At 23.6% G+C, this 13,170-nt stretch overlaps 1 protein-coding gene across 1 annotated transcript in view; it reads left to right on the top strand.

Moving 5' to 3' along the window:
* The window catches only part of LOC127279012 (uncharacterized), a 28,335-nt gene that overhangs the window by 14,082 nt on the left and 1,083 nt on the right, over positions 1-13,170 (top strand). Inside the window, exons 16-24 of the mRNA XM_051301079.1 lie at positions 6,732-7,159; positions 7,251-7,343; positions 7,421-7,568; positions 10,319-10,751; positions 11,236-11,416; positions 12,163-12,246; positions 12,498-12,619; positions 12,763-12,849; positions 12,939-13,031. Coding sequence (XP_051157036.1) covers positions 6,732-7,159; positions 7,251-7,343; positions 7,421-7,568; positions 10,319-10,751; positions 11,236-11,416; positions 12,163-12,246; positions 12,498-12,619; positions 12,763-12,849; positions 12,939-13,031 — 1,669 coding nt within the window. The remainder of the gene's footprint in view (positions 1-6,731; positions 7,160-7,250; positions 7,344-7,420; positions 7,569-10,318; positions 10,752-11,235; positions 11,417-12,162; positions 12,247-12,497; positions 12,620-12,762; positions 12,850-12,938; positions 13,032-13,170) is intronic.

Here is a 13,170-nt window from a genome sequence, read left to right as displayed (position 1 = left end):
GAATTTCAATTTAGAAACAAATTTTTATACTTTACAAGAATAATTGAAAGTCAACAGAAAATTATTTTAAAAACAAAACAATGAATCAAAATGTAAACAAAAATTGATTCTTGCTTTTTAAATTTCACGTTGTCAATAATGATATTTTTTTCATCTGAAATTATGAGATTTGACAATTTGACGTTTTTTTAAATTTTGTTTTAAGAATAAACGTGAGGACGACATTCTCTTATAAAAGAAAGATTTTTATTGAGCTGAAGAACGTAACGTTAATTGTTTAACGGTTACAAAAACCAATTTATTAAAGTTTGTTCAAATTTTAATCATTACCAATCGAAAGAGCATAAAAAAATGTGTTAGAATCCATGAGTTTTATTCCAAATTTGATGTCAGAAAGATATGAAAAATCAAAATTAATTTAACCTTTCTCAAACGTTAAGGATTGCGTTATCGGGTGCTTATTAAATTTAGATTTTTCATATCTTTCCGACATCAAATTTGGAATAAAACTCATGGATTCTGAAACATTTTTTTATGCTCTTTCGATTGGTAATGATTAAAATTTGAACAAACTTTAATAAATTGGTTTTTGTAACCGTTAAACAATTAACGTTACGTTCTTCAGCTCAATAGATTTTTGAGGTATCCCGAGGCGAAATTTGAATCCTCTTTAGCTTCCCTTAAAACCTAAATAGGCCCTCTTTACGATCTTGTAGACTCCCGTAGGCCCTCCTTTGAATCCAAACGTGGAAGAAAGGTAAATTTGCGACTGGTTGAGGAAGCTAAAGAGGGTCTAGTTCGATTAAAAAAGTACAAAAAAATGCAAAAAAAAAACTCTTTTAATTATTTTGATTAAAGCAAAATGAATTTTTTCTTCACACAATATTTCTTTAATTACCCTTTAAAAACTGGAATTAACATATTTTGAAGCGTTTTCAAAAAATTAATAGAATTAGAGCAATTTCAAAATTTTCAATATTTTAATCAATTTTTATACCCTACTTTGAATCCAAACGTGGAAGAAAGGGAAATTTGCGACTAGTTGAGGAAGCTAAAGAGGGTCTGTTTAACCCTACTTTACTCCTTGTAAATTAGGGCTTAAATTTCGCCTCGGGATTTTACGCGAAGCGGAGCACCCATAATTATTCATAATGTGAAAAAGATCATTTTTATAATGTTATATTGAACATGAATTTCAAATTCATGTTCATGTATGAAATTTAAAAAAAAATTTAATCGCCTTTAATAGAGTGTAGGGGAGAGTGGGGTAAACCCGGGTACCTTTTTGGAATTCTCAATTTACAAAGAATCTATCAAATAAATTAGTTCAAGTCTCGTTGAAAATTCTTCCTTGAACATTAGAGAATGAGAAAATGAGATCGATTGCATGAAAAAAAATTTTTTGATCAATTTAAACCAGGTTTTTCAAAAAAATGCAAAGTACCCAGTTTTGCCCTGATGTTGGGGCAAAACCGGGTACTATCAAGAAAATATATAAATCATTGAATATTCTTTAACTTTTTGTTCAATTATTATTATATATCACTTAAATTATATAAAATAATTAATATTCAATAAATTTAATTAAAATATATTATATTAATAATGAAGAACAGCAGTTAAATCTTTTAAAACGAAATTTTTCATATTTTTGGGTCATTCCATTATATTTCACCTAAAGTCGTTGCGGCCTAATTTTTAAAAAACTTGGTACTTTCAGAAATGATTCTTTATAATATTTAGGAAACGAAATAAAAAGAATTAAGTTTAAATTTTTATTATTTATCTCAAAATATGTATTTAAAGTGGACAAGGTGCGGAAAAATGTCACCTTTTTAGCATTTAGAAACTTTTTTTAAAAACATAGAAAAATTGTTAAAAGTGTAAAAAAAATTATTTTTTCTTGTTTAGAATCGATTAATTATCTATTTTTTAATGATTAAAGTAGTAAATAAATTAAAATAATATATAAAATAAGTTTTCAAAGTTGGTCTGTCAAATAACCTAATTTTGGGATTTTTATTAATTAATTACTAAAAAGTGGAGTTATTAAATAAAATAAAAACTTACCGAATGTAAAGTATTTGTGGTGAACTTTCAAATTTTCTTAGCACTTTGTACTTTTTAAATTTATAAATGTAAAAAATCTTGAGTCGAAAATTTGCACTTTGTTGACTTTTCCGATTTTTAATCGCTTGTAACTCTTTTGGTGCAAAATAAAAACTTTTGAAACCTGGCGGAATATTTAAGTTATATCTAAATAAAAACTCACTGTAATTTTCGTGATGGATTTTGATCGAGATAAGGAGAAAATTTAATTCCAAAATTGTACGTATATTTCCAGGTTAATGTATGTAATTTTTCGTCTTTGAAGTAGTGGCCCAACTTCAAGTTTAAAAAAATTACATACATTAACCTGGAAATATACGTACAATTTTGGAATTAAATTTTCTCCTTATCTCGATCAAAATCCATCACAAAAATTTAAGTGAGTTTTTATTTAGATTTAACTTAAATATTCCACAAGGTTTCAAAAGTTTTTATTTTGCACCAAAAGAGTTACAAGCGATTAAAAATCGGAAAAGTCAACAAAGTGCAAATTTTCGACTCAAGATTTTTTACATTTATAAATTTAAAAAGTACAAAGTGCTAAGAAAATTTGAAAGTTCACCACAAATACTTTACATTCGGTAAGTTTTTATTTTATTTAATAACTCCACTTTTTAGTAATTAATTAATAAAAATCCCAAAATTAGGTTATTTGACAGACCAACTTTGAAAACTTATTTTATATATTATTTTAATTTATTTACTACTTTAATCATTAAAAAATAGATAATTAATCGATTCTAAACAAGAAAAAATAATTTTTTTTACACTTTTAACAATTTTTCTATGTTTTTAAAAAAAGTTTCTAAATGCTAAAAAGGTGACATTTTTCCGCACCTTGTCCACTTTAAATACATATTTTGAGGTAAATAATAAAAATTTTAACTTAATTCTTTTTATTTCGTTTCCTAAATATCATTAAAAATCATTTCTGAAAGTATCAACTTCTTTAAAAATTAGGCCGCAACGACTTTAGGTGAAATATAATGGAATGACCCTTTTATTAATTTTTTATCGTTTATTTATCGACATGGTAAATAATTGATATATCGAAAGTTAAACATCGATCTCCTCAGGCGCGAAGTGACGATGAGTTGAAGCTTTATAAAGATTGCCTGAGCATTGGTCAATATTGATTGAGCCTTGGTGAGAAAGCTCGGTCAAGACTGCTTCCGCTGTTACTTACTATTCTCGCGTTCAATAATTCTTAATAATAATAGTAATAATAATAATAATAATAATCCTATTAATATTACGTATTATTATATTTATAGATAAAATTAAAACAACCTTAGTATTCATTAATGATATTATTTTAATTTATTAATAATAAGGAGATAAGTTGTATTGGAATGTTATAAGAGTCAATACAACTTATCTCCTTTAATTATTATTAGTAATTTCAAAAAAAATTTACTATTATTTAATCAATTTAATTCCAAGTTCTTTTACTATTTTTTGTCATCACTCAAGATTAATTAACAACACCTGTCGAAATAACACCTAATCTAATTTGAAAAATCTCGCTCGCACTGGGCACCAAACCCACAACCTAACGCTCGCAAACCTACTACGCTAACCACGGGGCCACGCTGGCTACTTGTCGACATTCTGTTAATACCGGTGATGTTTTTAGCGCGCTTTTATGCTAAATTTAAGATGTTCTTATCGTTAAATTACTTATATATTTTTAATATAATTATAAAATTATTTTAATTTACACATTGCTGTTAATTTAAATAAATTATATTAAAAATTTTTTTTATTAATAGAATAAAAAAACTTTGTAATGAATATATAAACTTTTATTTTTATTAAATTAATAACTTATATATTTATAAATACAATAAAAATATAAAATAAAAGCATAATATAAATTGATGAAAATATTTCAATTGTTGTATTTTCAATTATTTGTATTTTTGAAAATACAATTATAGTAAATATTGTTTTTCACGTTATATTTAAGATTTATCATCTTTATAATATATTAAATTTAATTAATTAATTAATTATTACAATATTATAGGAATATTATAATATATATATAATAATACATAATAAAGATGATAAATTATTATAATATAATCTTAAAAAAACAAAATTTATTAAAAGAAATTATTTTAAAAAATGTGTTGAATATAATTATGTATTATGATTTTTATTGTATTTATACATATAATATTTATAAAATATTTAGTTATAAAAAAACAAAGAATACTTTCATTGAAATAAATAGCAATATATTAATTTAAATAATATTAATTAATAATTATAAAATATAGGTATTAAATTGTATTTAACAAAAATTGTAAAAAATATGTTATTTAATTTGTATTGAACGTATATAAATAATTACTCAATACAATTGTATTTTAGACAACATAATAATTAATATTGAATTAAGCTGCGAATATTAAGTCGAAAGTTGATTCAAGATTGAATTTAGAATGGACTCTAGGTTTGGCATTGGTTTTTCTCGCCCGGGTCGGAACATACATGTCGATTCTTTTGAGAAAAAATTTAAATATTCATAGTGTAATTTATTTATATATATCCGGTTTTGCCCCACCGTTTGGTACCCGGTTTTGCCCCGCACTGCATTTTTTAACAAAATGTAAAATTCTCAGCTTATTGTTAATAATTTAACAATTACTTTTAATGAAAATTATTCGTAAATGCTGAAAAAGATGTTATACTTGCCGAAACGAATATATCGACACAAAAAGTTTTATAAGTGATTTACTTTCGATAAAAAATGGATTTTCTTTTGACCTAAAATTTCAAAGTCGCATAAAATATAATAAATAAATTTTTATATAGTGATTATATAATTAAAATGATTTTGGTTGTAATATAAAAGATATATGTAATGGGTGACACAAATGGAAATACCTATCATGGGGTACCCGGTTTTGCACCACTCTCCCCTATTTAATTTTTGAAATTTTTGTTCATTAAAACAAAAATAATTCATAAAAATGTAAATATTGTTTTGCTTTTAAAATAGTTTATTGTAACTGTAACATTCAATTTTCCAATTAACCTTTGGAGCACACACCTCTTTTTTCTAACACGAAGCACACTCAGGGTCTCTGTGACCCGGTTTATTTTTCAAAACTATCATTTATAAACTTCTCATTAGATCGACATAACAATTTTTTTTTAAATATTCTTTAATCATTGTAGAATAAGTTTCCATACTTGAAAAATTTAATTATAAATATTTTATTATAGAAAAAGAATGCTGAAAGACAACAACTTTTCAGAAAAACGAAAAAAATTATATTTTGTAAAAAATGTTAGTTCTTCTAATGTTTAATATTTTTAGCTAATATTTTACTTTTGTGTTCTCGAAAAGTGGTACAATAAAACAAAAATTAATTCTATATTAAATTAATTTAAATTAAATTTATATTAAATTAATAATAACTTGAAAAAAGGATCAACTACAATTTTGGTCTTCACGAATTGATTAATTAAATTTGTTATAAACAAATATGTGCAGAACTTATACGTTAATGATAAAAATCGGTGGAGATTCCTAAAGTTAACTCCAAAATGTATAACTAATTTTTTTTTAAAGCAAATATCAATAATTTTCTACATTTTTATTTATGAAAGTAATGCATTTATACATTTTTTTAAATAAGACATAAAGAACACTTTGTTGAAAGTGGTTTACAAATTTTAATGGCCGTCCGTCATCCTGTCGCCTCAAAAGATAAACAGTTTGAAATAAATGAATATATTAAAAGTGATTTTATATATTATGTATCGAAATAAGCTTAATTTTTTAAAGAATAATTATTCCATGAAAGGCCAAAATTAATTGTATTTCTTCACTTTTTTGTAAATAATTCAATGTAATTAAAAATTAATTTGTGACTAATTTTTTTTGTTGATGAGAATTAATCCAATTTTAAAAATCTAATACACTATATTAAAGTTCATTAAATTTACTAAAAAAAAATATATAGCCGTAATTTTTTCATTTTATGCACTTTAATGAAAATAGTGATAGAAAAAATAAGTTTACCAATTATTACATAAATAAAATTTTTATTAAATTTAAATAAAACTATATTTTTTTTTTAAGTTTTGAGAACTTAGTAGTTACTAATTATATGAAACAATATTATGATCAAATTGACATTTTATTATTCGAAAACAAGAATAAAATTTAAATATTAGTCTGAGATTTGAGGAAGAATTATATTAAACGCAACTTTGAATTAGCATTATATTATTCTGAACCAAATGTCCTCTGCACTCCACTCCACGTGCATGATGACTCATTTGTTTAGACTAAATGTTTGTCGACATCCTAATCTAAAGTATGGCCCACCATAGAACGAGCAACAAAGACTCTTGACTAATTCTGCTACATATAATTTTCTTCCTCCTTTTCTTCTTCATTATATTTTTGTTACTCGTTATTTATGATTTATTTATTATTTTTCAATTGCAAAACTCGATTGTAATTACATAAGTGAAAATATTAATTCAGTTAAAATAAAATGCTGTAATATGCAATTTCTTAAATTAATTTCGAATTAATATATAAAAATTCAAATTTATGTTGTTTATTAAAATATGTTGTATTTACTTTATTTTTACAGTTAGAAAGAGTAAAAAACATGGATGAAGACATTTATAAAAAGTGTGTTGATCACATAGCATATTTAGATGGACAATTGCAATTGGTAACAAGACAAAAATTATTTGCTGAACAGAGAATAACACAATTGTATCAAGAAAATGGTAATATTATTGAAAAATTTGAAGTAGAGCGCAGCTCTTTATTGGAGGAACTTAAAGCATTTAAAAATTTATCAACTGAGACCAAAGATATACAAATACGTTATAAGTCTCAAATTGATGATTATATTAAGTTACGACAAGAATTGAATGCAGTTGTTAAACATAAACAAGAATTGAAATGTGAACTTGACGAATGTGAATTAGATAGAATGAGACTAACAGAAACTATAAAAGATTTAAAGAAACAAATGTCAAAGGAGCAGGAAATCATATTTGCTGATTTAGAGTAATTTTTTTTTGAAATTATTAATTTTTAAAAGTAGATTATTCGATAGATTTGTAATATTAATTAATATTTAATAATTATAATATTATAGGCAAGAACGGGTAATGTCTTTAGAGTGGAAAAAGATTTTACTTAAACAATATCTTGATGAGCAGCTTAGAGCTAATGGGAATTTAATACATGGGTAAGTTTTGTACGTTTGTGTGTTAATAAAATCATGATTCATTTATAAAAAAAAACTTTTTTTTGTTTATTTTACAGACACATGGAGCAATGTAATATAGCGTTACATGTCTTTTCATATGTGAATTCTTATTTAAAGAATTCGTTAAATATGACCCTTTTTCCAGAAGCTAATGAGTGGAATACAATTCTTAATGAATTAAAAGAATTACAAAAATCTCAAGAGGTAAATAAGTTTTTTTTATGACATAATAAATTCAGGCCTCGGATCGACTTTAAGACGCAAAAACAGTCGTTTTAGTCGATGTACATTCAAAAAAAAAAATTTATTTTAATTAAATTTAATAACTTGATGAATATTTTACTTTAAATAACTAATTAGATATTAAATTCATTATATTAATTCCTGAATAAGAATAATTCTATAAGAATATTATTAAAATAATTTATTTCGAATATTTCAGAATCGAACTAAGACAAATTTCCAAAATTTTAATTCAGTAAAACAAATTTCTAAAAAGCAATTCTTAAAGTTTCATTATTAAAATTTTTTGAAGTCTGATTTAAGCAATTTATTTGAATATAAAATTTTGGCATAGTTTTTAGTTTTAATGATCAAAAAAAATTTCAGATAATAATTAATTATTACAGACTTGAAAATAATTTATCAAATAATTATAGATAACATTTTTTAATTCATATTTTTAAAAATAATTGAAGTGATTTTTAATTAAAATTTTTTTTTATTTCTGTTGATGAGAAATTTATTAGAAATTATAGACAAAAATTGAATTTTAAAAGTTTATAATTGAAAAATGCTTTCAAATAATTGAATTTTTGAATAATATTTTAAAAATCTTTAAAAGTCATTAAAAATAATGGAAGAGTTGGATGGACTTTGGAAGAGTTAGAGTTTAAATTTTTAGAAATAATTTAATTTTAAGCGTCGCATGATTATCCCACAAAAATCATAATTTAACCGAATTATTTTAGCATACTTCTCATTCAACAGAATTATGAGTTATTCGAATTTTTAAATGTCAGAATTTACAATTTTGGCGCAATTTTTAAAATTTAACCAATTACGATTTTTTTGATTATTTTTTATTTACAATTTCGGATAAATGAAAATTCATCTCTTTAATGAATCTATCAAGTAACAATTCGTACAAATAAAAATTCCGACAAAAAAATATTCGGTGAATTGGAATTTCTGACATTTAAAAATTCGAATCACTTAAAATTCTGTTGAATGAGAATTATGCGCAATTAAAATTTGATTAAATAAGAATTATTTTTAATAAAAAGTTTGATGAAGAAAAATTTTGCTAAATAAAAAATTTGTTTAAAAAAACATTCTGTTAAATGTTAATTCGAGAAATAAAAATTCTTCTATAAAATAATTATATCTAATTTATGGGATAATCATGCAGAATATTTCAAAAGATGTTAAATTCTTAATTTATTTTTAAATTTTAATTGGAATTTTTGGTGATTTGTGTTGCTGAAGGATTTATTAGAAATTACTGACAAAAATTGAACTTCAAAAGTTTTTAATTGAATAATACTTTCAGATAATTGAATTTTTGAAAAATATTATAAACAAGGAGGGGGTTATTTATGTTTATTTTATAAACATTTTGCTTCCTCATTGTGTGAAGCAAAAAATTTGCTTCCTCGTGGAGGAAGCTATGAATTTCACTAATTCAATTAATTGATTTAAAACATATCGAGTTAAAAACTGATTTAAATTATTTAAATTTTTTGAAAAAATAAGAAAATTTTAATTCATTTTGGGTGTAACATAAACTTTATATATATGAATCGATTCGTTTCAATACAAGGAATTCAATTATTTTATGTATTAACTTGAATTTAAAAAAACACAACATTTTTTAGCTAAAATGAGAATTTTTTATTTTTTTAACTTTCATTAATTCTTTAAATTTCAATCAAATCTATACTTCATAATATATATACCAATCGATTCGTCTTGACGTAAGGAAGACGATTATATTATATATTACCTTAAATTTTTCTATTTAAAAATTTTTTCAATTAAAAAAAAATTTTGGAAAAAAGACGATAAACTTTTTTTTGGAGGTATTTTTAAAAATGCTTTCGTCATTTTTGAGAGATTAATGTGATAAATAAGCCTACCAAATTTTACCCAAATCCATTAAAACCTGTTAAAGATATCGTGTTCACAAAAACGATCTACACACACATACATACAACCGGACAATTGATCAGGATCTCATATAACATGTTTCTATGTAGAAGAAAATTTGTTTTTACCATTTTTAAAAATTTTATAAATGAAAGGACTACAAAGCTTCCTCCGCGAGGAAGCAAAATCATTAAAAATAATGGAATTTCGGAAGTGTTATAGTTGAAATTATTAAATCGCAAAAAAATTTTAAATGGGCAATTTTAGAAATAATTAAATTTAAGAAGTTTTTAAATTTTTATTTTTTAAAATAATTGAATTTCAAGTGATTTTGAATTAACATTTTTGGTAATTTTATTTGCTGATTTTTTAAAAATCTTAAACAATTATTGAACTTCATAAAATTTTTTATTTGAAAACTAGTTTATTGAATTTGTGAAGAATTTCATTAAAATTATTAAAAATAATTAATTTACAGAAGAATTATAGTTAAAATTTTTTTAAATAATTGAAATAAAGAAAATCTGAAGAAGATCTACATTGTATAATAAAAAGACATATTTTGTTTAAAATTTTTTGTAAAAAATGTACCAAAAAAAGTCGAAAAAGTAGCATCTTATTAAAAATAAGTCGAAAAAAGTCGTATAATCCCTGGCCTGTAAATTAACAATAACGTAAAATATTTTTTCATTTTCTCCTTTTGCTTTTTTATAAAATTAAAACATCTTAAATTATTAGAAATCTGATATGATTTAATTTAAGTTGTTTGAAAATTTTTATGTACATTGATTCTGTATTTTGTGTAGAATGAATGTTCAACATTATGTGAGTTATTAAATTTGAGTGGCGAATCACTTAATTTGGATGATTTCAATTTAAAAGTACCTGTGATTCCACCAAAGCCATCTCTTCTCTTGGCTGAAAGTATTCAACGTGGTTTTCAATATGTACATATGCATTTTATGATGCCTCGCATTCCAAACATGCCACCACTTCCGCAACCACGACCTCAAATGATGCGTCCTGCAATGGAACTTCAGCCCAGATATTGTAATATACCTCCAAATCCACCAGTATATTTAATGAACCATGGATATCAATATCAAAGAAATATTTATGCACCGCCACAAGTTCATCCACAACCACTGGTGAATGTAAATTTCTCACGACCTCCAATGCCATTGCAGAATAATATCTACACTGAACCAAGTAAATCAGTCATTCCTGCTAATTTAATAGGTAATCGTTTAAATTCATTATTTATTATTTTCAAAAAAAAATATAGTATATAGAATGTCTTTTGGTAAAAATTAATTTTTTGCAACACTAGCCTCTAAAATTAAATTTTACACACCGAAAAGTGTGTGTAAAGAAGCTCTTTTTAAAACGGTGTGTAAAGTGATTCACTTTACGCACCGAAATTTTTCTCACATAATATAAGGATTGTTTTAGACCATACAAAACCACAAAATTAAAGAAAGAACTTTACTTTTAAATTTATACACTACTGCTTAATGATATTTATCCTGATCTTCGATTGATTTATTTAATTCTGTACAATCGAAATTATTCTAATAGAGAGTTGGAATTCTTCATAATAGGTACTTAACTTTAGAGGTGGGTGTTGCAAAAAATGTTGTATAATACACATGCGTAAATCTGATTATACTTGTGTAATCACTCACTTTACGCACTTGTATCATAAATAACTATTTTTCTACAGTTATCAATGAAGACGAAAAACCATTAAATTATGGATCAAGAGAAGAATCTGTAAATTCCAATGATGTTAGTGTAAATGAAGTTGAGTTTGAAGAGAAAAATGAACTCAGTGAAGCATCAAGCTTAGGAGGAAGCACTAATTCACTGTCCATGAAATCTGATACAATGCAAACTACATCTTTGTAAGTTTAATTTATGATATCTTAATTATTTTTTAAAAAGAGTTCCATGTTTTTTTCGATTTAAAATTAATGGGATATTATTTCTAATACATTAAGGGACCATTTGAGCAAAAAAAAATTCGATTTCTTAAAAGTGTTTGGGTGATGTTACCCCCTTAAGTTGAATCAATTTCTAATTTATTATTTGATACTACATTTTTTTCAATAATATTCGCAAATTTTTGCATTGTTGAAGCCACGAAACCAGGTAGCTTGCTCCACTGTATATTTATATAAAATGATTAAATTTCTTTAAAAAACATTTATAACAATAATAATTGTTAATTTCAAAATCTATTTTATTATTAAAATTAAATTCAATCAATTTGTTTTTTTTTTTTACTTTTCTTAGAGAAAATATTATTGTTTTTTCTTTTTTGTCTTATATTGCATTTAAATTGTTGGTAATTAATATTTTCTTCTGTATAAACAAAATCGATTAAAATGCCTCAAAAATATTCATTTTTGAAAAAATGTACTTCAAACTCTGATATCTGATATAAGCTAGAATTAAAATTTGTTTCAAATATTTCTTTTTTTCTTAGTATTTTATCATACAATATTACATTTACACCAATTTTCATAAAAATTTAAATATCCACCACCAATTTTGATTTTTTTTTTTGTTAGAAAATTTGACCCTACTAGAAAAATGAAAAAAAAAATCTTTTTCTGTTAATGGAAAATTATTGATAATTTATTTACAGAAATGGCATTCAATTGAAGCAACCGAAATTTGGAACAGACAGAATAATGGAGAAATTACGCAATGAATTTATTGGACTTCCTGAGTAAGTAAGATTTGATTTCTTAATTAATTATGATCGATTTATGTGACTACCTTTCGAGCATTCAGCTGAATATCGAAAATATTATTTTTTAATTCGGATCTTTAATTGATATAAATATGATGATAGTTAACAAAAAATGTCTCCAGTTATTCTAATAATAAAATTACTATTTTTTTAAAATATTTTATTTTTATAAATATTTTTGAATAAACGAAAATTATTTTAATTCACATTTCACAATATTATTGCAGATTTGATTTAATCGATTGCATTTTAGAAGTACGTAAAATGCACAATAATTCATTAACTGGATTGAAAACCTTGGATGTTATTAATGAAGTCAAAGAATTGATTATTAAAAAACAACGACAATGTAAGTTGTTTTTAAATCTTTCTAATAACATTGTTTTAATTTAACAATTGATATGGATCTAACAATTTTTTTTCCTTCTCATGCTTTTTTTCTATAAAACTCGTTAATTTATAATTACTTCAAAAATTATTATTTACTTTTAGATATCTTTGAGTACAATGATAAAAATGGTTCTGTTGATCGTAAGGAAGAAAAGTCAAAAGTCACCGAAAGTCCAAGTAAGGAGAAACGTAAGTTATTTTGAAAAAAATTTATAGAATCCCTTAAAGAATTACATCGTTATAAATTTAAGTAATTTATTAAAAAAAAAATTTTACAGTTACAGAAAATAAAAACACTTTTCATCCTTTTGCTTTTGAACGACTGTCTGCTTTACGTAATCGTAATAATTCTGTTTCTTCAACATCTTCAGGTAAAAAAAAAATAATAAATAATTTATTTATTTAAATATTTATTTTGCAAATAGAACGCCTCGTATTATACAACTTTTTTCTACTTATTTTAATAAAATACGATTTTTTCTACTTATTTTACAAAATAAAATTAAAAAT

The sequence above is a fragment of the Leptopilina boulardi genome, unplaced genomic scaffold (assembly GCF_019393585.1).
Source record: "Leptopilina boulardi isolate dan_hultmark-lab unplaced genomic scaffold, ZJU_Lbou_2.1 LbouV2_213, whole genome shotgun sequence".
In the NCBI taxonomy this organism is placed as follows: Eukaryota; Metazoa; Arthropoda; class Insecta; order Hymenoptera; family Figitidae; genus Leptopilina; species Leptopilina boulardi.
Note: the sequence above shows the minus strand (reverse complement) of the source record. Positions and strands in the feature narration are given on the sequence as shown.